The sequence below is a fragment of the Mesoplodon mirus genome (genome assembly GCF_964341445.2).
Source record: "Mesoplodon mirus genome assembly, chromosome: 17".
Lineage (NCBI taxonomy): Eukaryota > Metazoa > Chordata > Mammalia > Artiodactyla > Ziphiidae > Mesoplodon > Mesoplodon mirus.
The window spans coordinates 7,912,543-7,938,971 of record NC_138993.1 but is presented as its reverse complement, the minus strand read 5'-3'; the positions used below and the strand labels follow the sequence as shown (position 1 = coordinate 7,938,971).

Here is a 26,429-nt window from a genome sequence, read left to right as displayed (position 1 = left end):
CTGGACAGCTACATGTAAAAGAATGAAATTAGAACACTCCCTAACACCATACACAAAAAATAACCTCCAAATGGATTAGAGCCCTAAATGTAAGACCGGATACTATAAAACTCTTAGAGGAAAACATAGGAAGACACTCTTTGACATAAATCACAGCAAGATCTTTTTTGATCCACCTCCTACAGTAATGGAAATAAAAAAATAAATAAACAAATGGGATCTAATGAAACTTAAAAGTTTTTGCACAGCAAAGGAAACTACAAACAAGACAAAAAGACAACCCTCAGAATGGAAGAAAATATTTGCAAACGAATCAACGGACAAAGGATTAATCTCCAAAATATATAAACAGCTCATGCAGCTCAATATTAAAAAAACTAATAACCCAATCCAAAAATGGGCAGAAGACTTAAATAGACATTTCTCCAAAGAAGACATACAGATGGCCAAGAAGCACATGAAAAGCTGCTCAACATCACTAATTATTAGAGAAATGCAGATCAAAACTACAATGAGGTATCACCTCACACCACTCAGAATGGCCATCATCAAAAAATCTACAAACAACAAATGCTGGAGAGGATGTGGAGAAAAGGGAACCCTCTTGCACTGTTGGTGGGAATGTAAATTGATACAGCCACTATGGAGAACAGTATGGAGGTTCCTTAGAAAACTAAAAATAGTAGTACCATATAACCCAGCGATCCCACTACTGGACATATACCCTGAGAAAACCATAATTCAAAAAGACACATGCAGGCTTCCCTGGTGGTGCAGTGGTTGAGAGTCTGCCTGCCAATGCAGGGGACACAGGTTTGTGCCCCAGTCCGGGAGGATCCCGCATGCCGCGGAGCGGCTGGGCCTGTAAGCCATGGCCAGTGAGCCTGCACATCTGGAGCCTGTGCTCCGCAGCAGGAGTGGCCACAGCAGTGAGAGGCCTGCGTACTGGAAAAAAAAAAAAAAAAAGACACATGCACCCCAATGTTCATTGCAGCACTATTTACAATAGCCAGGTCATGGAAGCAACCTAAATGCCCATCGACAGATGAATGGATAAAGATGTGGTACATATATACAATGGAATATTACTCAGCCATAAAAAGGAATGAAATTGAGTCATTTGTAGAGACGTGGATGGATCTAGAGACTGTCATACAGAGTGAAGTAAGTCCGAAAGAGAAAAACAAATATCGTATATTAACGCATATATGTGGAACCTAGAAAAATGGTACAGATGAACCGGTTTGCAGGGCAGAAATTGAGACACAGATGTAGAAAAGAAACGTATGGGGCTTCCCTGGTGGCGCAGTGGTTGAGAGTCTGCCTGCCGATGCAGGGGACACGGGTTCATGCCCCGGTCCGGGAAGATCCCACATGCCGCGGAGCGGCTGGGCCCGTGAGCCATGGCCGCTGAGCCTGCGCGTCCGGAGCCTGTGCTCCTCAATGGGAGAGGCCACAGCAGTGAGAGGCCCGCGTACCACAAAAAAAAAAAAAAAAAAGAAACGTATGGACACTAAGGGGGGAAAGCAGTGGGGGTGGGGGGATGCATTGGTAGAATGGGATTGACATATATACACTAATATGTATAAAATGGATAACTAATAAGAACCTGCTGTACAAAAAAAAAAAATAAAATACAATTCAAAAATTCACAAAAAGAAAAAGCAATCGAAGGTTCTCTAATTCTCCCGTTTCTGAGTATATACCATGCACCAACCATTCCACTAAGTACTAATCTCTCCCAGTCAAAAATTATCTCACACTGGTGTTTTTCCGATGTGAAATCAATGTGATGGTCTTCTGACAAAAGCTGCATAACAAGTGCCTGGGACTTCAGGCTGGGGGATGGGGACACACGGACACACACACACACACAGGAAGAGCCACTCGAGTGATGTCATACTTGGTGAGAACCATGGTCACCAGTGCATGTATTGACTAGGCAATGAGTCGAAAGAGGAAGAAAGACCACCCCATGCTTAGAGTCGGTCACCCGGCCCTGAGCACTGTGAGACCAGGATGCAGGCACTGATTCTGCTGGGATGGCTGCTTTAGTAGCCCCACCGCCACCCCGGTCCTGTAGACTGACGTTAAGACTGTAGCAAGTAAGCTCCCTGAGTCGTTTTTCAGATGAACTGATACCAAGTTCAGTATCACTGGATTTGCCATTTGCAACTTGGAGACTGTAGATTCACTTGCTCAGGCAGCTCCCCAGGTACGTTCAAGACCACATTCCAGATGAGGGCCATTGTTCATTTAAGAACCACTTACTACGAGGAGGCCCACCAGCTCCCACAAAATCAACACACAGCCAAATGACCAAATGCACAAGGGTTGGCCGCAGAGGTAAAATCTCTGAGGATTTTAAGTCTCCTCCCGTGAGGAGAGGCTCAGCCACACAGGGTGTTGTAATGCAGGGAAGGCGGAGCAATGAACCCCTGTGGCTCCTTAAACACGGCTGCTCTCAGATCCCTGCCACCCGCAGGGGGGCCTCTCCTGCCTTCTAGACGCCTCAGAACCCAGGCCCAGGCAAGGAGGGCCTAGGAAGGAAAGCGTCCCTTTCCCCCATCCAAAGGCCCACCTCCCAGGTCTCCATGGCCCACCCTGGGGTGGCTGACGATGATCAAGTTCACACCCTCTAGGAAGAGACCCAACACACAGAGGCGCGGCCCTGCCCTCCCATTAACACCCTGGGGCCTGCTGCCCACGGAGTCCGTATCCGAACTCATGGTCACACCCCTGAAGATGCTCACAATACATGGGGAGAAAGATGTGTGTAAAAGGGAGTGCAGATATGGGTGCTGATGGGCTGTGAGGCGGGTACAGTGTGTCTGCAAGGCAGCCAGGAGCGGCCTCGCCCCATGGTTTAACAGAAGACGCGGCTGCCAAGCTGACCCGAAGGGGACGGGCGTGCTGCCTGCAGGTCAGCAGTGGCGACCCAGCTCCAAGCGGAGGGCACGTGAGCAAAGGCCACGGCTGACCCTTCATCCCGTGAAGTGTGCAGCCCTAAGAACAGCCTCTGTCTCATTCGCCTCTGCATCCGCACAGTGGCCCCTCTGGCATGGGAATCTGTCCTTATTAGCAACTCAGTAAACTGTGGCCGAGGGAATTAAATCCAACGTATTAGCTGTTACTTCCAATATGTCAATCTGAAAAGTGTTCTCCCTGTGTCTTCATGAGGGTAAACGCCAGACTGAGCCAAAGACCGACTATTTGGACAACAATATTTATCCCATAAATAAAATCAGAAAGGAAAATTCACTTCACTGAAATATGATTTACAAGAAATACACCTGGATACATACTCTTAAGTTAAAAAAGAAATCATTACTCACCTATGTCATTTTTCTCTGATATACCACTTTTCTCCAAATTCTGTATTTTAAATAAAAGAGAAAAAGATAAATCTCGTCACATAACAAAACTAGCAATACACCAAATAAATATGTATGGTACATATCAACATTTGGGGGTAGACACTGAAAATGAGAGCTTGGAAATGCTTCCCTAAACAAAGAGACCAAAATTAAGGGTGAGGGGGGGAAGCAGCAACAACATATCAATACTTCTGCATCACAGCAGAAGATTCCTATGGGGCCGGTCCTCTCTTATGTGATCCTGAGCAAGTCACTGAATTGAGGTGAGGCTCTCTTCCCGAGTAAGATGGTTCATGATGCTCTGGGAGGGTTAATTTTAAAAACTTGTAAATGCTAAGCATTACAAACGTATCAGAGATAGTACCGACTCTAGCTGTATGTTCCTCAGGTAAATGAGCTCTATTAATTATCATATTTAACATTTTGGGGGCTCAGACGTACCGCCGTCAAGAATGACACCACCAGGACTTCCCTGGTGGTCCAGTGGTTAAGAATCCTCCTTCCAATGCAGGGGAAGTGGGTTCGATCCCTGGTCGGGGAACTAAGATCCCACATGCCACGGGGCAACTAAGCTTGCACACCTCAACTACTGAGCCCGTGTGCCACAACTAGAGAAACTCACGTGCCGCAACGAAGATTCAGTGCAGCCAGAAAATAAATAAATAAATATTGTGCTTGCGTGGTATATCTCAAAAAAAAAGAAAAAAGAATGACACCACCGTGTTCTCTCCTACCTGAGAAGCAGCCCTGAGGGCCTGAGTAGGACCATGGAGGGGGTCAGCCTCGGGCTCATGAGATTTCATGAGCACAGAAGGGACGTCTCAGAGCTGCAGAGCTTCAGACGCAGAAATCTGGACGTGGGCACATGAGCACAGAAGTACCTGATCCTGATCGTGAGTAAACCAGGGGAGGAGCTCTTCAAAGACTTCTCTGACAAAGCACAGGGTGTCAGCAGCTAAATCTGCCACTTTCATTGTCTTCTCTGGCAGAAGGAATTTTCTCCCTAACTGCCCCTTTCCATTTGCAACCGCTACATGCTATAATTATGACAAATGGATGGTGGCAAATACCCCTCCATTTTCTTTACAGACTCCAACAAGAAGTGCAGTTGTGAGCCTTTATCAACAAAACTGGAACAGCTTAAAAGCCAAGATACTGCCACAGAGACGTGTCCTCTTAGGATGCAGGAGGGACCGTGACAGCAGATGGGGAGAGGGGGAGGAACACAGGGGAGCAGCCACCTTCGGTAGCATTTTCTGAAATTATCTTTGTCTCAAGAACAGAAATACCACCGAGTCGAGAAGAACCTCAGAGTTACGTACTGATTTGCTGTACCTCGGGATCAAGTGACACTTTACCTAATCCTGATAAAACTCTTTTCAGGAGAGCCACTAAAGAAGACGGGGAAGCTCAAGCCACTCCCCTACAGGTGCTGAAGCAGAGCCAGGCTATCGTCCTAGGTTAGCACGTGTGGACCCACTGCCCCTCTGGCCAGGAGCATGGCCTGCGCTTGGGGAGGAAACCCTCGGCTTCCCCTTCGGCCAGGCTGCCTTCTCCTGGCCAAGCCACAGCTTTGGCTGCCAGATGAGGATAATGGAAAATTGGAGATGTTAGATTTAAAAATAGCACTGGAATGGATGAAGAAAATGGGGTCCCTCCATACAACGGCCTTAGAAAGGAAGGGAATTCTGACACCTGCTACGATGTGGATGAACCTCGAGGACATTATGCTAAGTGAAATAGGACAGTTATAAAAAGACAGAGACTGTATGACTCCACTTACAGGAGGTACCTAGGACCACTGAACTCACAGAGAGGGAAAGCAGGGTGGTGGGGGGCTGGGGGAGGCGGATGGAGAATTGTGGCTTACTGGGTGCAGAGGTTCAGTTTTGCAGGATGAAAAGAGTTCTGGAGACTGCTTGTGCAACAGTATGAATATACTTAACACTGCTGAACTGTACACTTAAAAATGGTTAAAATGGTAAAGTTTATGTCATGTGTATTTTACCACAATTTTTAAAAAATAGCACGGGAGGTGATCCAATCCAACACTCCCCTTTTGCAAGTAAGGGAGGCTCAGAAAGATACAGGATTTGCCCAACGTCCAACAGCCATTCCAGCCACAGAGCCAGGATTAAACTCCAGGTCTCTGTCTTCTTTCCAGCGTTCCTTCCTTACACCCACCGATAGCGCATGCCCAGTCCTCCCCCAGAGGCATTCTTCAGAAAATATGTGTCATTAGATGGACATATATTTTGAGAGTACAGTAAGAGTAATACCTACAATAAAAGCCACCTTGATCCAGAAGAAGAGCACAAAAAATACCCTGAACTCAGCGATTCCAGACTAAACAAGCTGGGACGGGAATTGGACTTTCTACCGGATGCCCTGGCAAAACCAAAGAAAATCAACCAAAATTCCACAGCTTTCTATTTGTTATTAAGCACTGCAGCTCCGACTGCCTGACACAATAGCTAGGACATGTAAACTGTAAAAATAAAATATCCGAGAAATACTTGAAGTAGGTGAACTGAAACGGAACCAGAATGGTCTTCAGTAAGTTCCCCTTTGAGAAAGAAAATTAGACTAGATGAACGAACTGACAGAACATTGAAAATTCTGTCTCCAGCTTCCCTCGTGAAAAGGCTTAGTTCTTCCTAAGAAGAAACACATGGTTTGTTTTATTATCTCTGCTGCCGCATGTTTCTGACACTGACTATCAATACCCATCCAGATGTGCTCACTGTCCAAGTTTTCTAAGTCAATGGAATTGCTGCTCAGACAGGAAAGACATTTGCTGCCAGGGCATCTACCCCCCAGACAGCTCCTACCCTAGCCAGGAAAAGACAAATCCAAGTCACCCTTCCGTGCAGGTTTTATTTTTAAGGCACAACAGATTTCAACACTTGCAATCCATATATGCAATGCTTAGTTTATAAATCCTTCATTAAAGGAAGATAAAACAACCTCAAAGAATTTGTTATGAAATCTTTTAAGAAGAAAGAGACGTAAACTGGCATCTTCTACATGGTTGCAAACAATCACCAACCCCTAGATCTCGAATAAAATGAATGAGTCAGATGTGGTCATCATTACACTCAGTTGTAAGCTGGGCCCGTGCCCTAATTATGCCTCTAGCATGCACTAGTTCAGGGCTCGGTTTCAGTGAAATAGGAATCACAATTACAAGACCTACTTGCCAGGGTTGCTGTGAGGGTTTCGTTAGATGACGTCATGTCTGCCCAAAGCAAATGCTCAGTAAGTATTAACTCCTACTCTTTTTATCATCCTCATCATCCGCTTCATATGAAGTCAACAACCACCATAACAGAAATTTAACTGATAAAAGCAGTAAGGTCTGTTGTTCCTCTGTTACTTTGATCTGTGTGGGTACCTCTTGAAAGGTTGCATAAGACATTTCTTGCTGTGATAGCAGGTCAACATTTAAACAGGGACTGGCACTGCTCTATGTGGTGGACACACACACCCACTTCATCTTCAAAACAGCTTTTTGAGGGCAGTCCTGTGACCCCGTCTTACAGACGAGGAGGATGAGCACGGTGAGGTTTGGTGAGTCCCGCAGGGGTTCAGGGTTGTAGAAGGGCCGCGAACCACAGCAGTTTGGCTCCAGAGCCCGGCTCTAAGCCTACGTCCCACAGGGTCCAGGATCACAAGCCAGCACAGAATGTAAGGCCGTGCAAAACTGCCACTGGAAGACAGTTTGGTGGCTTGGCTGAGGTAGCAGCCTGAGCCCGAACCTGGGACGGCAGGCTCCATGGAAAGCTGGGGTGGGTCAGAATCTGACAGAGCCAGGGACCAGGAGCCCAGGAGGGGAGCCTGGGCCAGAGGTCAAGCGCCAGGCAGGATGCCAGGGGACTGGCAGCCTCGGGATTCTGGTATGAAGCCACCAGATGCCAGCCAGTGAATGTGATCGGTCTGGGGAAGGACCCCAGCCCTGAGCAGGGCTGGCCTAGTTCTAGGGAACCAGAGCCCTTGAGCAAAGCAAGCAGTGCGGTGAGCAGGACGGAAGGCGGCCTTCTGGGCAGCAGTGTCAGACCCCGATCAGTTCTGCTAAGAGTGATAAACTAATGATAATCCCGGATTCATGCGGTTATTAGAAAGAGCCTTAACTCCTATCTCAGGTTCATCTACAGATGACCTTGGACAAATTGATTCTCCTCCATCTCCCAGCCTTGGGTATGGGCTACAGTAGACATTTTATCACTGCCGCTCCTCATGGGATTAATGGCTTTTCGGCTCGGCGGCCTAAGCACAGATGGGGTTAACGGCATTCTTCAAGGGCTTTGATATTTTTGCATGAAAGATGACACTAAGATATAGGACTCACCTTATCTCTATCTCTATTTATATATGTATTTAAGGCCAAATATATATATATTTCCTCCTTTGAAAAGATTAGTAAAAACCTCCATTTGAAAGAATGGGCTAAAATTTCTAAATTTATTACACAAAATTTTAATTCCCTATTAATAACCCTTAAATTCATTATAAATGAGCCTCATTATTGCCAAACACACACGTGACAATGCATGTGACAATGTAATACAAAATTGCAGTGTGAAAAATTCAAGGAGTCTGAAAATTTGGATTCCGACTTCACCTTTTAACAATCCTGTGACCTCGATCAAATCACTTCACTTCTCCAAGGGTAAATTTTCTCTGCTCTCCATGGGGATGCCTGCTTTGCTTAGCAATAACATGATGACTGAGAAAATCAAATTAAATGAAATGCCTGAAAATGCTTTATTAATCACAAAGAATCTTAAAACCGTAAGGAATTATTACTCGCATTTAGGGATCCCATGGTATAGTTAGAACAATCATACTCTGTTGGTAAAAGAAACATTCTATTTAAAAATGCTTTTATACTAAATTGCAAGGTAAAAAAAATAGTCAACTGAGCCTTAATTAATGTGACAAAAACAATTCATATTTTTAAAATATTCTCTTTCTCATATGCTAAACTGATCTAACGCAACCCCAAATGGTAAAATTTAGACGCAGTTCTTGAATGCGACCAATGATGGAAAAGGAGCAGCTCTGAGATTTGGAAAAGTGCTATCCCCTCTCCATGGGCCCCCACATCTTGGTTTCGGGTTCTGACTGTGCAAGGAGCCTGGCAGTCACATTTGGGGTCTCTTGACCAGTCCCCAGGATGCCCTCTCAGACGGTGCCACCTTCAAGGTGAGGGATACTCAGGCTCTTGTGACCCTGACACAGCAGATTCCTTTCACAGGCTGGGAAAATTAAGGCCAAGGTTAAGTTGCAGTAAGACTGGAGAAAACTACGGTACCCAAGCAAGACTTCTAAAATGTCTAGCTTCATAACCAAGCACCTTTTTTCTTAAAATGAAATTTAAAACCAAGTGGATCTGCCTTAACTATAAAGGATTTTTTTTTTTTTAAAGCAAGCCTATCTGTAAGTTGCTGCTGTGGGTTCAAAAATCTATGTTAACCAACATTTCATTAATTCATTGAAAGATGAAATCACTACAGCTCCTATTAAAGAAAATACAGACAAATCTCAGATAGGAGGAATAGATTTGACTTTACAATTAGTACCTTAGACTGTTTGACCTCCTTCTTCACATCTTTAGAAACCAAAGCAAAAGCTGGAAAAAAAGAGAAACATTTTTACATTAGAATCAGCAATAAGGATTCATTCTCATATTCAACAGTTTTACTTCAAATGGGGAAAAAAAATCATAGTTTAACATGATCAATTTTCCTCATTTTAAAAAGCACCTGCAATTGCTACAAACTAGGACCGCAGGCTGCCTTTCTCCAGACTTAAGATTATCCATCCGTGTGAAGGCACCATGCTCAGGTTACCAGCTAAGGAAATACTACATCAAAGGAGTTAGGATCTGAGTATACCATTCGTGTCTGTAGCTATAAACCACAAGACAGATGCATATGGAATACAACTTCTTAGAAACCTGGATTCTGGTGCCCGCTGAAGCAAAGGGGAATTGCTGAGAATCGAGCAGGAAGAAGTACAAATTCCTACGCTCACATCCCTGCCAGAGCCTGGCGGGCCGCAGAGCTAAATCTGGGGCAAGCTTTCCGTCTCAGCGGTTTCGGGTCAGCAGCACGCTGCAGATACTGCTCCAGACACGCAGGGGGAGCGTTACCAGAACCCTGCTGAAGCCATGGGGCCGGGGAGCGAGAGGAATTAGAATCCTTCCTCATTTAGAATGATTTATGTTTTGAGTCGGAGCGTGTAAATAGACAAAGATATCCCTAAAGACACATGCAGGCTCCACATTAAAAAAAATAATAATAGTAACCTGACAGTAACATGTGGAAAACAGAAAGCAAAATGATAAACCAAACAGTCAGGAAGGTTAACCAGACAGAGAATAATGCCTTAATTTTACAGTGCACTTCTCCTAAAAAGCTAAGAGCAAAGCATTTCGTAGAGTTTGCTTTCTCCAATTAGCATCCCCAGGAAAAAAACAAGCAATGCCATGGAGCAAGAAGGTACTGAAGGGCTGGCCAGGCAATTCCAAGGAGCAGTAATGCAGTGCAAGGACCATGGGGGTTGGGGGGTGGTCCCTGAGCAGCAGGAGGTCCGACTCAGAAGCAGGAGACAACGCCACCCATCCCAATACCTCTGACCCCTCCCACCCTCTCCCCAGACATCCACTACCTCAAATTCTCTCTCAACTAACATTTGCTCAAAGGAAATAATCTAAGACAGATTCATGCTAAGAAGCAAACGACTAACGTGGTTTAATCATTCCCACCTCCAGGATGACATTTCAGAAGGCAGGGTGAAATCCAAATGAACACAGGGAGATCAGCTCGGTGCTTTGTGACCACCTAGAGGGGTGGGATAGGGAGGGTGGGAGGGAGGGAGACGCAAGAGGGAAGAGATATGGGAACATGCGTATAACTGATTCACTTTGTTATAAAGCAGAAACTAGCACACCACTGTAAAGCAATCATACTCCAATAAAGATGTAAAAAAAACAAAAAAAAAATAGGTGGGTAAAATAGGAGGGTTGGCAAGTACAGCCAGGACACCCGTGTTCACCGTGCATACTAATAAAGGCCAGAATCTCCTAATTAAAAAAAACAAAACAAAACAAATGAACCTCTCTGTGGGAACTGAGACGCCAGCAGGTGCTGTATGTGGCTCCCGAGCGTAAAGCCCACCAGTGCCCCCGCCCTTCCCTCTGCTTTATTCTCCTCCAGAGCACTTACCACCACTGACGTAATATATACTTATTTGTTTACTGCTTGTCTTATAGATTAGTTTAATGTAAGCCCCATGAAGGCAGGAATATGGGGTTTTCTTCCTTAGGAATGTGGTTTTATGTACTGTTTGCCCCCAAATCTAGAACACAGCCAGCACACAGAAGAAGGCCAATAAATATTTATCCACATGAGTGACTGAACGAATGAACGCAAGTCTTCCCAACCCGTCACTTGAGGGCTGTCTCCTCCTTACAGCGAACATGGCCAACCCAGCAGAACAAAGGAGCTTAGTGCCCCCATTTATGTTCACTAGGGTATGATCTGCTTTCTCACTTTTTACGCACACACGCGCACACACACACGCCTAAGGCAAATGCAGAGCCCAAATCATTCATTAAGTTCTAAGAAGAGAGGAGAGATTTAACCTCAAACACCATTTAAATTCTGCTTCTGGGTATTTAATATTTTGGTTTTGTTTATCTCTAAACTAGCATGCACATTTAAAACCCTCAAGAAGGTCTCAAAAATAGAATTACTATTATTATTTATTTATTTATTTATTTATTTTTGCGGTACGCGGGCCTCTCACTATTGTGGCCTCTCCCGCTGCAGAGCACAGGCTCCGGACGCGCAGGCTCAGCAGCCATGGCTCACGGGCCCAGCCGCTCCACGGCATGTGGGATCTTCCCGGACCGGGGCACGAACCCGTGTCCCCTGCATCGGCAGGCGGACTCTCAACCACTGCGCCACCAGGGAAGCCCCAAAAATAGAATTATTAATAAACATAGTATAGGGAGGTTGCAACACATCAACACCACTCAGCATCACAGAATTCCAGAAGACAGAACACTGTAGCAACTTGCGGGATATAAAAACTGAGGTCGGGCCTCCCTGGTGGCGCAGTGGTTGAGAGTCCGCCTGCCGATGCAGGGGATACGGGTTCGTGCCCCGGTCTGGGAGGATCCCATATGCCGCGGAGCGGCTGGGCCCGTGAGCCATGGCCGCTGGGCCTGCGCATCCGGAGCCTGTGCTCCGCAACGGGAGAGGCCACAACAGTGAGAGGCCCGCATACCGCAAAAAGAAAAAAAAAAAAAAAAAAAACAAACAAACAAAAAAACTGAGGTCAACTTAATGTAGGACCTGAGACTCAAAAATCCATCTTCCCCAAATCCATCGATGCCTTATTCCAAACATGGACAGTCAAAGCTCTCTGGGTTAGAATTTCCTCTTTTATCAAGAAAAATAACCTTCCCAATTTAACAAGTTCAGTGACCCCTCAGCTAATAACCAGGGTTAGTCTTACCTCACTTTTTTGCCAAGCCAGGTAGCTGTGTGAAAAAGAAGAGTATGTCAACACAAAAGCCCCTGCCCTGCAGAACACAGACTCTGTACTGAAGAAAAACTGTCTTTAGTTGGTGTTGGTTCTAAATACTGCTAACACATAACCTTTCATAAATAAGCAACTAATATTAGTTGACAGTGTTACTGTTTAAAGTAGGAATTACAGAGAGGAAAGATGTTCCCCGGAAATCAGGTGAATTCCACAAATCCTCCCAGTCTCTATGCAATAAAGACACCATACTTTTATTCAGACAAGGCTGCACTGAGGGAAGGGTAAACTAGATCTTAGTTCTCTCCAAAAATACACCGGCCTAACGGTAAAATATGTTTCTAAAAAAAAGGAAACAAAACATATTTCTCCCTATCACTCTGCTGTGAAATTAAGAACTCCTTTTTCCCACGACAGAAATAAATTATACAATATTTAAAGCAATAACATAAGAAAGGCCATTACTTTCAGGCATAAGAGCAAATCATAATATGACAAGATAATCCCCATTAGATGAATATGAAAAAAAAATACTAGCTGGTTTTATCTTTGCATTTCCATAATCTAAATAAAACAAAAGAAATCATCAAGGAACCAAATGCATTTTGAAAGCACAGAATATGCTACACCATTAACAAACCCAAATTTAAAATAATGATTCACTTACAGAATTCCTACCAACAAAATGCCAGCTTTTGCAGTTCGTGGAAATGAAGGAGAAATGGTGCTGATAGAGGAGGAAAGTGAGAAAAATTAGCAAGTGAGGTAAGAAAAGACCTGTCACCTTCCACAACGCTAACAAGAGCACAGAGTAGGTATCTCACAGAGCGTTGGGGGGGGGCGGGGGGGAGGGAGGCTCCCTGAGGCTCAGTGTTTGCTGTCTGGCTTCATAATTTCCAGGTTCAGTGGGGGGAAAAAATATTCTTGAAAGCTTGGCCTTAATGCGCAGTTGGAGAAATATTCCAAGGTAAATCATGCTCTTCTATGCCAAACTGCTGTTTAAAAGTAATTTTCCCTTTTTCTATTTTCAACATGAATTCCTGTGAGTCGCTACAGGGAACTATATTTAAAGTGCAAATCAGGGCAGGCAACAGAAATAAGACCTTTCTCAGGGTAACTTTAAATGATTCAAGCCAGCTAACGTGCCTTAGCACACCTATCCCGAGAGATAAATCAAATTGTACAGCTAACCTGGGCCTAAGATTTATAGGCCAGCCTAGCCCTCGAGTACGAGAAAACGGGAGAGGAATTAATTGCAATGATTTAAGCAACACTAACGTACTGTCTTCTGTTCCTGGGAGGGAGGGAGGGAGGGAGCGAGCAGGACCAGCCCAGGCAGGAAGGCGACTGCGCCTCCTAACTCCTAACTGTTTGGTTCCCGTGCCGGACTTATCCTCCCAGGCTCTCCCGGTAACATTTATCAGAGAAACCAAATTAAACACCAAAAACCGAAAGCAGTAAGACGTTAAATGACCCCCTCAGAGGAGAGCTGCCGGGATGAAGTGAGACGTGGCGGAAAGTGTCCAGCGAGGGCTCAGCATAGACTAAAGGCTCAGGAGGTGCTGGCGGTAGCCCTGCTGGAAGAGGAAACAAACGATAGACCGCCGTGAGGCCAGGTGGTCGTGGGTCCTCCACACAAGCCGGGAGGGAGGGATCTGAGCTGGGCCGGACAGGTCGGAGCTCACCACACCCCTGGGAGCCCACGGCTGGAGCCCCCCCTGGCTCAGGGCTCCCCCTGGTCCGTTCTTCGCCATGACCTACTTCACTGAACAGGTTTCAGCGGCACAGCCTCCCTTGGGCTTCCAGGTTTAATCGCGCAGCTCCTCTGAAGGGGCCTGAAGCTCCAGGATGCAAGGTCTGCAGCCAATTTACTTTGTTCCAGCTACCTGCTTTGAAGATCATCCCTGGCAGCAGAGGGAACAGAAACAAACGCGCTTGGTCCAGGAACTGGGCAGGACCTGCTTTCCCCATCCTCCTCTGACAAGTCCACTGTCTCCAGGGTTGTGGACATGTCGGGGGGAGGAGGGGGCACCCAACCACAGGATGGAGAGCGCATCACTACGCAGGGCTGAGCACAGAGGGCAGAACCAGCCGCTGGCGGCTGAGGATCCAGTGGTGGAGCCCATGTAACGGGCCCAGAACAGGGCCTGGCACACGCTGAGGCTCTGGGTGTGAGCAGCTACTATCACTATCATTATTAATCTACGCTACTGTTTGTTCAACGGAAAATCAGAGAGTGGCTGCATGTGTTACGGGCCACGCGTCATGCCAGCAGCCGGGTGAAGATGAATAAGCAGCTCCCCAAGGAGCTGATGGTCTCACGTGACAGACGAGCCCCTCCACCAACGACCAAGTGCAGATGGGCACCCTCCGATGGCAGCTGTTCTAATGGCACCGCCAAGGGGGCCGCTGAAGAGGGAGGGCAAAGCACCAAGCAGGGCAGCAAGCTCAACACGGGGCTTGAGCAAGTAAACTCCAGACAGCAGAGACTTCCAGTACAGAGGAGGAGGCCTGGAAACAGGCTTCTGCACACAAAGCACATTAAACAGCCCAGTGTGCCCAGACCATGGACAGCCCAGGGGAGGGGAGTGACCCGGGCGTGAACAGCCGGGGGGGAGGGTGTGACTGGGGCCAGAGGTGAGGCTGGGGATGACAGGGCCACATGGGAAAGGGGTTAGTGCCAGGGAGTCTGGTTTTGTTCTGAGCGCCATTAAAAGCTTTGGGAGGCTTTTAAGGAGGGGAGTGCCATGTGGAAACGTGTGCCCTAGACAAGTTTCCAGAGGCAGCGTGTGGGGTGGGCCGTGGAGGGACAAAGAAAGACACACACGCATGCCAGCCGGGAGGGTAACGGAGCCGGGCAATGAGAGGTCAGGGACTGAATTAAGACGAGGCAGTGCCTGGGCAGAGCGGCGTGGGGAGCGAGAGTGGAGCTGGAGATACTGAAGAGGCAGGATCTCCAGGCCTTGAGACGGACCCTACAGGTGGATGAGGGCAGGGAGGAGTGGGCAGAGAGACGCGTGTAGGTGATTCCGGGTTTCAGATCCGAGGGGCGGGTAGATGGGGGTGCCCGTCGCACGCTGGAGTATAATGAGCGGTGAGCGGATTGTGGGAAAACTCAGTCTGGTTCCCAGTCTCCCGAGGTGCTGCCTGGCATTCAAGTGGACACACCCCACGGCAGCCTGGTCCCAAGGGGACCGCTCTGCGCACAGGCGTGAGGGGAGCCTCCACGCTCAGTGTGTCCACGCGCGAGGGAACTGAGGGCGCAAGGCCGGATGGGGAAGACAGGGGCAGGGGAGCCCCGATATCTCAGGGACAGAACTGCAAAGGAGACAGAAAGGCATGGCCAGGCAGAGAGGAGGAGGCAGACGTGTAAGGCGTTTTCAAGGTGTCCTCTGAAGGAGCCCTCTCATGAGAGCGCCACAGAACGAGGGAAGACGCCGCATCTCGGGGGCCCCGCAGCACCCTGCGCACACATGGAGTCTAACTCCCACACAACGCACCACCCAACCCGCCGCTGAGCAGCTCAGCCACGAGGCCTCTGGGAGCTTCTGCCTCCCTCCCTGTACAGGGGGAATTTAAACCAGGGAGGTCTAAGGCAATGCTTGCACACGTCCAGGGCCGTGCCTGGCCTACGGGAAGAGCTGCAGCTGAGCCCTCTGCTCAGGTGCCAGGTACCAACAGCAAACTCTCAGGGAAAGAGATCTGCCGCTCTGGGGACAACGCCAGCACAATTCTGCCACCACAGCAGGTGGAGAGGTGGATGGCGTTTCGTGTCGGGAACCCCTTTGCGGTGTTCCATGGGTTCACGTGCAAAGGATGCAGCCAGTTGGGAGAAGTAACGAGAGGCGTGGCAGGGAGCACACAGGCCTGACACTGCTCCTCGGCCCAGCCCACAGCTGCCCGCAGTTGCGCCCGCTCCGTCTGAAACACGTCTCCCGTTTCCTCATAGAAGTCAGTGGGAAAGTGGAGCTTGGAATACAGATTTTTCCTCACTTGGAAACGATGTTTGCCAGGACCAATATATCCTATGTGCCACGGGGTAAGCATATGCGCAGGAAGGACAGTAAATGGGAGGGAAAAAAAAGAAAAAGGAAATAACCATATATTTTAGGAAGGAAAAGATCTTTGGCTTCTTTGATTCATATCTCATTTAAACAGATGATATGAAAACCCATATGCCACTCAGGATCTGAAAAGAAGAAAATTCTAACTCAAGCAGAGTTTGGGGAGAGATTCATAAGCACGTTCCATAGGCGGAGTCATGGGTGAGGGCAGAAGAATCCTGATCACACAGCCCATTCCAGAACACACAGAAGGGCTCGAGAGAGCAAACATACAAACACAAGGAAATGGGCACTCCATACAGCTCCTTTACTCTGCTAGAGTATGCTCCGCAGTTAGCTGTCAGGCTCATTTATGCCTGACTTTTGGTATCTTAATTTTATAACATAAAAAGCCGGTCCCGGGCTTCCCTGGTGGCGCAGTGGTTGAGAGTCCGCCTGCCGATGCAGGGGACACGGGTTCGTGCCCCGGTCCGGGAGGATCCCACATGCCACGGAGCGGCTGGGCCCATGAGCCATGGCCGCTGAGCCTGCGCGTCCAGAGCCTGTGCTCCGCAACAGGAGAGGCCACAGGGGTGAGAGGCCCGCGTACCGCCAAAAACAAACGAACAAACAAAAGTCAGTCCCAAAAAGCACCCCCATTGGTGCCACTGAATCTGTGGCATCCACAGCCTGAGATGGTCCAGCGCCTCTGGGGACTCACCTGTCTATTGTCCAAAAATCTCTGCTCCAACAACGTACTGCTCCTGTTTTTGAGACTCATGCTCCACGCACTACAGTCCCTTCGGTAGCATCTATAAATCCGCCAAACGAGTCCGGAACCAGAGGAAGACTTCTTAGGTCGCGTTCTGGGGTTTCTAGTTCCCTTTCCAAAGAGACAGAACACCTGACTGCCGAGTATCAGGCCTCAGTTCCACACTTTGCTTTCTCCGTAACAGCTCCTTACTTCATCTTAAAGACAAAGCAACCAGCAATCACCTTTACTTTCTACAGACTTGCAGGAAAATCACCCAGTAACAGTTTACACCTGGGCCAGGGGGGCCTGAGAAGGGTTCTGCACCTGCCAGCACACACAACTCACCTGGCCCCTTATTAAAGATGCAGATCCATGGGGCCTCATTTTGGCTCTCTTGAATCAGAAAATTCTCGGGCTGGGACCCAGAAATCTGCATTTTAACAAAGAGAACCTTAACAAAGGGGACTCTTTAAGACCCTGAGGTGTTCTCGTATGTGCAGAAGTCTGACACACACTGGGATGGACAGGGAGATTGGCACTCAAGGGAACGGAACAAGGCTTTTCTCCCAACAGGCTTTGGCCATTTACCTTCCTTTACTTCCTTCATTCCATAAATGAAAAACAAGCTTCTGCATATCCACCCTCGAGGATCTGGAGAAGATAAATTCGGCGTGATGTGCAAAGGGCCTTGAGCTTCTTATGGGAAGCAATGATGTAAACCAAAACATATCACCTTTTCAGATCATGAAATATTCCTTTATGAGTGGAAGCAAGTCGCATCCCTCGGACAGACCAGCATTGCTATACTTGAGATGCATTCAAATCTTATTTGATGGTACTTTAACTCATGTGTTTTGTCTAAACCTACAGCTTTACATCGTATCAGCTTTACAGATAGACTGTTTGCTTCCCCAACTTCTTCCAAATCTTCAGGGCACATACATTTTGAGTAAACGTTTAAATAAATTTATGTTGTCAATCAAGGCTCTCTTCTTTAAAAACGAAAAGTAACAAACAAAAAACTCAAATTTCCCCCAAATCTCTCTTGAGCTAACCTCTCCTCTGAGCTCCAGACCCTCAGAACTAACTGCCCACCAGACGTGGTACCTAAGCATCTCACATGCACCCCCAAACTCAACTTGACCAAATGGAACTCATCATCCTCACCTCCTCTTAAAATTAAATTTTAGAAAACCATCTGGGTACTTAATGCCACAGAACTGTACACTTAAAAATGGTTCAAATGATTCATCTTATGTTGTATATATTTAACTACAACAAAAAATTTCTTCTTTTGATTAAATCTGGTCCCTCTCCATCAGTGCCTGGATCAGTAAACAGAGGCACTCTCCACCTACACCTCAGAGCAAGAACCTATGATATCCTTGACCCTCCTCTCAGCCCACTGGACCAGTCAACCACTGCGCCTCAGACTCTAAGTCAGCTCTCACGTGGTTTCCTCACTGGTCCCTCACGTCCACATGGGCCCCTCCCATCCCTGCTCCAACGAGCGTGAGCTTCTTAAAATGGAAGTCAAATCACTGTCACTCTCCTAAGACAACCCTGCAGTACCCCCTACCACTCTAAAGACAAAGTCCAGAACTCCTCCCCTAGCCTTCACAGCCCCGCATAAGCGGCCCAACTGACCGTCCGGCCCCTCCCCTCTCCAGTCCTGTCCTTCCTCCACCAGCTTCCTCCAGCACAGCTCTGCCCCTGCGGGCATGCTCCCCTCCTTCCTCCCTCCCTCCAGGCACCTGATCTCTGCCTCCCCTTTGGGGCTGAGCTCTGATGCCCTTCCTTGAGAAACTCCAGAGTTCCCTGGTGGCCTAGTGGTTACGAGTCCGGGCTTTCAAGGTTGGGCCCTCTGGGTTCCATCCCTGGTCCGGGATCTCAGTTCCCACAAGCCGCACGATGTGGCAAAAAAAAAAAGAAAACAGGAAACTCCAAGGTTTCTCAGCCCGGCACTATTGACGATTTGACCAGATAATCGACTCTTTTGGGGTGGGAGCTGTCCCGTGCACTGCAGGCCACTCAGCAGCACTCCTGCCAAACCAGCCCGTGGGACAGCCATCTACAAGCGCTCCCTGGGGGGTAAGAGGGCCCCCTGTTGGGAACCACTGCTCCAGACTCCAGGTAAAAAGCCACAACCGTCCCTGCAACACTTAGCACAGAGCCCTGGACGCCATCACCGCAGCACCGGGCAGGCTGCAATTCTGCTCCTGGTGCAGTTCGTGTTCTATGTCCGCTTCAAGGCTGCGAGCTCCACAAGGGTAGGGAGAGACTAGATCGGTCTCCTTCCTGCCCCGTCAACCCCAGGGCCTGAGACATAATAGACAGGACGCGACACTTTGGGAATAGATGAAGAAACTGTGAGTACAGCTCTTCCTTCTAATACTAGTTAAGTTACGAACACGTTCTGGTAGCTCAAATCAGCACCTACACTGAATCTGTTTTCTTTGGGAGGAGCTTAGTGATCAGACGGTTGAAATGTGACATTAAGAGAGACTCTCAATCAATAAACCCCTGACACCCACCATCATTTCTCCTTTATATTTGGAAGGATGGAATTAGCACTCCTGTATATTGTTCTTCAGCAAGAATCTGCTCAGCGCCAAGATGGGTTGCCTGTAATGCTACAAGGAAGCAAAACGTGTAACATTGGCAAATCAGGCTTGCTTTATCATGTTTCTAATGAAAAGCAAAAAACCTGGCCCTTAATGGTCCCAATGAGATCAGTAATGACCACTTGCTCAAGTACTGGGCGCACAGTGTTCTCCTCAGAAGTTAACAAGAGGGTCTGGACATCTCCTCCCCTCCCCCACCCCCATGTGAAACAGCTACTCTTCCTCCCTCCCCTTCCACCCACCCCCACCCCCAGCCTGACTTTTGGCCACAGGCCAACTCCCTTGGGTCAAGTCCATGAGCAAGTGGGCCACGCCAGCTTGGGGGGTCCTGGACTACCTGGACAACAGAGAATCCATCCAGACGGTTAAAACCTGTGCCAGTAATATCTGAGTACTGCTGAGGAAATAAACGGAGGGCTTGAAAATCCAAAAACCAAAAACCAAATACAAACCAACCTCGAGGCAGGTGTGACCCTTGGGGTCCTAAAATGTCTGGCTTACTGCAATGAAAAGAATCTGAGCAAGACCTGGCTCAGAATGAGAAATCATCCCTAATTTTGGCAGGTGCTAAGAAGTATAATCCTGACTCAGAGTAGAAACAGGGATACGAAAGATAAACGTTAACATCTATTATTTTACCACTGGTTCAAATAAGCTTCTTCACAGATGTATCAATTAGAATCAGGTTTGGGGCTTCCCTGGTGGCGCAGTGGTTGAGAGTCCGCCTGCCGATGCGGGGGACACGGGTTCGTGCCCCGATCCCGGAAGATCCCACATGCCGCGGAGCGGCTGGGCCCGCGAGCCATGGCCGCGGAGCCTGTGTGTCCGGAGCCTGTGCTCCGCAACGGGAGAGGCCGCAGCAGTGAGAGGCCCGCGTACAGCAAAAAAAAAAAAAAAAAAAAAAGAATCAGGTTTGGCTGCATGTAATCAATCCCCCCACCAACAGCAATTGAGGCTTAAACAAGGCAGTTTTCTTTAATGCAATACAAGTGTGGAAATAGGCAACGCTGGCCTAGCACAGTGCTCCACAGCCACCTTGCACCCAGGTGGTGCCATCCTTTCTGCTCTACCATCCTTACTACTGGCTTCTGTCTTCAAGGTCACCTCGTGGTCACAAGATGGCCACTGTAGCTCCAGCCATTAGGTTCACATAATAGGCCATGGGAAGGAGGAGGAAACAATGGCAGAGGACCTGCACCTCAGCTGGGTCAGCCACCTTTAATAAGCTCTACCGAGAGACGCACCCAAAGAGCTCTACAGATAGCTCACTGGCTACCGCTGTTTGCAAGGGCCAATGAAAAATGTTGTCCACTAGACACACTGCCGCCACCCCCCCCACTACCACTCCTACACCCTTCCCCTTACCCCTGTATTATTAGTTTGCTAGGGCTGCCATAATAGAAACCACAGGGGGCTTAAACAACGGAAATTTATTTCTCACAGTTCTAGAGGCCAGAAATCCAAGATCAAGGTGCCAGCAGGGTTGGTTTCTGCCGAGACCTCTCTCCTTGGCTTTTAGATGGATGTCTTCTCACTGTGTCCTCATGCAGCCTTTTTTCTCTGAGCCTGTCTGGCATCTCTTCCTCTTCTTATAAGGACACCAGTCCTATTGGATTAGGGCCCTACCCTTATGGCCTCTTTTAACCTTAATTACCTCCTTAAAGGCGCCTCTCCAAATACAGTCATATTGGGGATCAAGGCTTCAACATAGGCATTTGAAGGACACAACTCAGTCCATAACAGTGCTGATTATCTAAGAGGTTTTTCATCCAGGAAAAGAAGGAACTAAGGGTTTTGGAGTAGCAGATAGCAGACTCTGCTACAACAGAGTCAGTTAAAACTGTAAGAGATGGCAAAGTTCTAGTATTTTACCTACTCTATGCCTCCTGTTTTATATGAGAAAACTGAGACTCAAGGCAATGAGAAGCCACACAGTGGCTGACCTAGAAGCATGACTAAATCTTCTGAGTCTAGTACTAGCTTTGGACTTCAGAACTGAAGTTGCAGTGGATTTTGTCCATATAACCGTATGGGTTTAAAGTAAAAGTTCTATATTGACTTTTCTCTAAAAGCTCAAATGAATATACTACAATTTGTGGGAAAACTAAACTATATACAGTCAGCCCCCACCCTGCCCTTATAAGGGAATATTTAAGGTATCTTTACTCTGTCTGGATTGTTCACATGCCTTGGAACTCCTATCATGTTCTCTATTTCAGCAAGAGTCCAAGAACCCTGATTTCAAGATATACAAAGACTGGGTACCACAGCTTTTTATTTCTTGGTGCCCCTCCACTACATCAAAGCAGAGCTCAATAAAAGGAAGTTAAGATTTACTTCAGACCTGGAAGAATACAGTTTCCTCTCTGTACCAACCCATGAAAGCTAGTTCACAAAGCCAAATGTCTCCCAGGGAACTCTTAATAGGTTTTATGTTTTACTTATTGTGCTTATCTGACATCTTCACAAGGCTAATAGACACCTCTAAAAATACGTGGACATTTTAGTTCATTCTTTACGTCCTTTAACGTATTACCAAGTGTGGAAAGTGCAGATACTCCCTTACACCAAGTGTGGACAATGCAGATATTCCCTTACGTGCAGTGAAAAATAGATACACATAGCAACACAAGTGTGCACTTCAGCCTGTATAGTGAATATATTATATACATATATTATATCCCCAGTACATCTTACAAAGTGCAGGGCTATAAATAGAATGCCAGTTTCAGTTACCACCCACCCCATTTGGTGAGTTGCAAAACGTCTAGGCAGCAGGCCAACTGATGCAGCCAGGAGTCCCCTAGCCCCGTCCCACCCCTCCAGCCTCCCCTTCTCCCAGGGCTGCCCGCCGCTCTCCCAAGCAATGCACTCTTTCTTCCACTAAAGCAGATCCCCGCCAAGTTCAGTTGCTCCCCACCATCAGTTATAGCCTTCTCCGCCCAAGGTGCCCAAACATTTTTAATTACATTGTTACTTACTAATTACATTGTTACTTACTAATCACGCATGTGGACAATTACCAATTAGTCTCACTCGATTTTCCCACACTTACTGAGTTCCTATAGACATGCCAGGGGTACACAGATTAAGGTCCTTATTCGGAGAATTTAAGTCCAAATCAAAACGGCTGTCCGGTGGGCTACCAAAACCGCAGTGTACAATGACGCTATGTCTTTTCCTAAATTGCACCAGTCTGCCATGTCTAAAAATCTGCAACTACTGCCTTTTAACAGGCTGGAAACACAAAAGTCTGGGATAGAAGACAACAACCCTGAGAACACTGAAAAGGAGTCATTTTTCCTCCAAGCTTGAACACATCTCATCATGAAAGTCAATTGCAATGATTTTTTAAAAAAAACTTTCATCACATTATTTTATGATAAGGGGGGGAGCACGCTCTTGTGAGGAGCATGGAAGAAAAAAGGGAAGGGGCGTTACAGCAGCAGCAGACAAGCACTGTTTGCAGAAGTGTTCTCTAATTTTCCCCCATGAAGACGCAAGATTCGGGAAGGCTTCCCCACGGCCTCCCCAGAGGCACGACCGATACACGGAGGCCCAGCCGGACACCCGGTCCTCCCTTCCTGGTCAAGGAATCCGTAGAAGGGGCTGGTGCCCAGTGGGCATCCCAGCCTAGGGGGCCAGGGCAGGTCCGCGAGACCGCTCAGGAAGCCCCGGGGGCACCGCCGGTCGCCCTCGCGGGCCGGCCGGGCGGGGCGGAGCGCGCGGGGGCCCGGGCCAAGGAGCTCGCCCGCCTCCAGCCTCTGCCGCCAGCGCCGGGCGCGCGGGGGGCCGGCGGGAGTCGGGGGGGCCGGTGGGGCGCGGGCGGAAAGCAAGGGGGCGGGCCCGCGGCCGCCGCTTCCCTCTATCCAAAGTTTCTCGCAGTTGCGTTCACTCCGCGCTTCCTGTGGGGGTGGGCGCCGCGCCCTCGCGGGCCGGCCGGCCGCCGGCTCGCAGCGGAAGGAAGCGGGAAGACGCGAGTCGGGCCGCGGCGGCGGCGGGACCCCGCGAGCCGAAAGGGGCCGGGAAGGAGCGCCCCGGGGTCCCAGGGTCCGGAGGAGCCGAGTCCGGCCGGGGCGCCGCGAGCGGGCGCTGCCGTGGGCGCGGCGGGGCGCGGGCGCCCGCGGGGCAGGGCTGGGCCGCCCGGCGTCTCCCTCGGCGCGGACGCGGGGCGCGGGCGGCTGCTCCCGGGGAGCCCGCTCCTCTCCCGTGCGCGCCCGGGCCGCCCGTTACTTACCCAGGGAGCAGGTGAGCAGCGAGAGCAGTGCCGGGAGCGCCAGGCGGCGGCCGCGGCGGGCAGGCGGCCGCATCCCGGCGGCGGGGCTGCGCGCCCTGTCCGGACGCGGGGACGCGAGACGCGCGGGGAACGGAGCTGCGCCGCTGCCGCCGCCGCCGCCCCTGCCGCCGCGGCTGACCCTCCTCCGCCGGCTCCCCTCTTCCCTCCCCCAGCTCCGCGCCGGCTCCGGACGCGCCCTCTGGCGGCCGGTATCGGGAGCGCCCGCCTGGCTCGCGGCCGGGGCTGGGGTCCGCGGCCGCGGTGCGGGTAGAGGTGGCCGCTCCTCCGCGGGGACAGCGCCCTCCTTCCAGGCATCTGACCTCTGCTCCCTGCGGTCTCCACCCCTCCTTTTCCTCCCTCTCCCTCACCTAGGCCCCATCCTTTGCCTTCGTGCTCTCCCACCTTACTCCATCACCTCCCTTTCCTTGGTCTCCAGTAAATCTCTAGTGCCCCTTCTCATCCCCAGAGTGAATCGGCGGGGGGGGGGGGGGGGGCAGAGGAGGGGAAGGAGAATCACTTTTCTTCCCTGCTAATGTACCATCTGCTATATTAAAAAAATCAATAATTCAACTCAACATTGTTGGCACCAATGTTCTACTTTGATGAAGGTGCTTTTGATCAGCTCAACTAATTTACTTCATATTCTTTTTTTAATGGAATTTGGCCAATAGCTTAGGCCTGGAATTTGGCTTTTAATAGAAATTTGTGTAAACGTAATTCTGTATAAATGTAATTTTAAGTGTTCACCATAATGGAAGAGGGAGGGACTTTTATTCAAAAGTCTGATAAAAAATAAATTACTTTAGAAGAGTGGAGGGGCCACAGAAACCTCCTTTGGAAAGTCCCTCTTGTCCCCAGGTGACTGTCCCTCCCCAGCCGGGAAGATGGTGGCTTAAAAGGAAGCCATTACAGAGGAGGAACTGCAGCCCCTCTGAGGGTCCTGCACCCGCTCCGCCTCCCCCAAGCCTTGACTCACTTCTTTCTCCCAGGAAGGAGGCAGGACCAAGTGCTAACGCTCACCTGAGTTTAGACCGTGACCTCCTGAAGGTCACATCAATGTTCTCCTTCATACTTCGTCATAGTTTTTGGAGGCCCACTCTGTGCCCGGGAGTGTACCAGGCACCCCATGAACACCAGCATCTTCCACATGGACATGCAACGTTCACCCACTTGCTAAACATTGCATGAAGACCAGTGCCAGGCCCTAGGGATACCAGTAAGATGTCGGGAATATAGAGAAGCAGGTGCTGAATGAATGTTTGCCGTCTTGAGACTAATAAACATGAATGCCCACTGGGAGGTTTAACCTTGAATGCACGAGGCCAGTATGGTCATCTGTCCTTACAACAGCTGCTACACGTTTTTTAAAAGGAAGTCTGGAGACAAAGGGTTTTTTCTCTCTCTGGTTTATGTTGCCCTCTTAAAACTGGGAACTGAATATTTTGTGTTTTCCATTTTATGTGAATGCAAATAGTGCCATTTGTTCCGTTCCGCCAAGGTTTGTGGCTCCGTGTCCACACCATTTATCTGGGAGGGAAAAGAAATGTAAGACGGCTTCCTTGCCTTTTTTAGTGAAGGTATGCAAATTTGTGGTTGACTGCATTGACCGCTTCTATCCTTTAAAACCCACCTGCCTGGTTTAGAGTTCTAGAAGTTTTCCAATTTCCAAAGCTGTTTAGCTTTCTTCCAAGAAGATATTCCTCACGTATATTAGATATTAAACATTCAACCAAGGTGTTTAAACAGACACAGAAGCCTAGAAATTAAGCAGCTTACTTACTGGGTATGTGTTCACATAACTACTCCATGTTTGGTAACAAGCAACTCTAGGTGCTTAATCAAAATTTTCATCCAGATTCATCATGTGGAGTCAATGTGTGGGAAACAGCCCTAAATACAGCCGAGAGCACCGTCTAAGTCATAAACTTGCCCCAGTGTTCTTCCTTCCCACAGCAGACACAGATAAATGGCACATCATAAAGCTCCATAACTCACATTTTGAAAAGGATTACCTTTCACTTACTCTAATCGTGTGATAAATGGACTTGCTGGGAGTGCTCCCTCCCGATCACAGGTTGAGAGTTTCCTGGAACCAAACGGGCTCGTGGGGACACTAACGTTCCTGGTGATGCATGGCCTGCCTCAGCACCTGAAACACCAACTGTAGGGGAACACCTTTCAACAGAGGACAATTAATCTCACGCACTGTAAGACTGTGATATGGAAAAAGGGCAGGTCACCGCTCTGCCTTCCTGGGTTTCACTCACCTGAATTCCAGATGCCATCCCCACACTGGCCCTCAAAAGTATGCCCTTCCCCTGAGCAGGGTAGAACAGGGTGTCACCTCTTTGGGGGGGAGCCCTATTGCATCGTGATTAAAACAGACTGGTAATTTGGGGGGGACACGGGTTTGATGCCTGGTCAGGGAACTGAGATCCCACATGCCTCGCAGTGCAGCCAAAAAAACACAAAAAACAAAACGGTAATTTTTAAGAGAATTTTCTTAATACTAAAGGAGAATATAAAGATATATGAAGAAAACCATAGATAGCCAAATAATCTAATAAGTTCCAAACAGATGGTTTCTGATCTCATAATAACTATAGGCCCAAAAGACTGGACTACATTCATTCATTCAACTGACGCTGAACGCCTTCTAGCTGGCACGCCCATTGCTAGGCTCTGGGGCAGATACAAAGAAGCATAAAGCGTGGCCCTGGGCACAAGAACTCACAGTCCAGTGAGGGAGATAGAAACGTTCAGAAGTAATGTTCCTGCTGCAACGTTATGCTATAGCACAGG

The 26,429-nt window shown here is 48.6% G+C and overlaps 1 protein-coding gene across 5 annotated transcripts in view; it reads right to left on the bottom strand.

The window, feature by feature from the left end:
- Nucleotides 1–23,794, bottom strand: part of B3GLCT (beta 3-glucosyltransferase) — a 112,482-nt gene extending 88,688 nt beyond the window's left edge. For 2 of the 5 annotated variants that reach the window (XM_082602277.1, XM_082602278.1), the window contains exons 1-3: nucleotides 23,589–23,794; nucleotides 8,960–9,009; nucleotides 3,336–3,375 (exon numbers count right to left, since the gene is read on the bottom strand). In XM_082602277.1, coding sequence (XP_082458403.1) covers nucleotides 3,336–3,375; nucleotides 8,960–9,009; nucleotides 23,589–23,661 — 163 coding nt within the window. In that variant the 5' untranslated portion in view covers nucleotides 23,662–23,794. The remainder of the gene's footprint in view (nucleotides 1–3,335; nucleotides 3,376–8,959; nucleotides 9,010–23,588) is intronic. The other 3 variants (XM_082602276.1, XM_082602275.1, XM_082602274.1) reach the window with 3 other exon arrangements.
- Nucleotides 23,795–26,429: the final 2,635 nt, after the last annotated feature.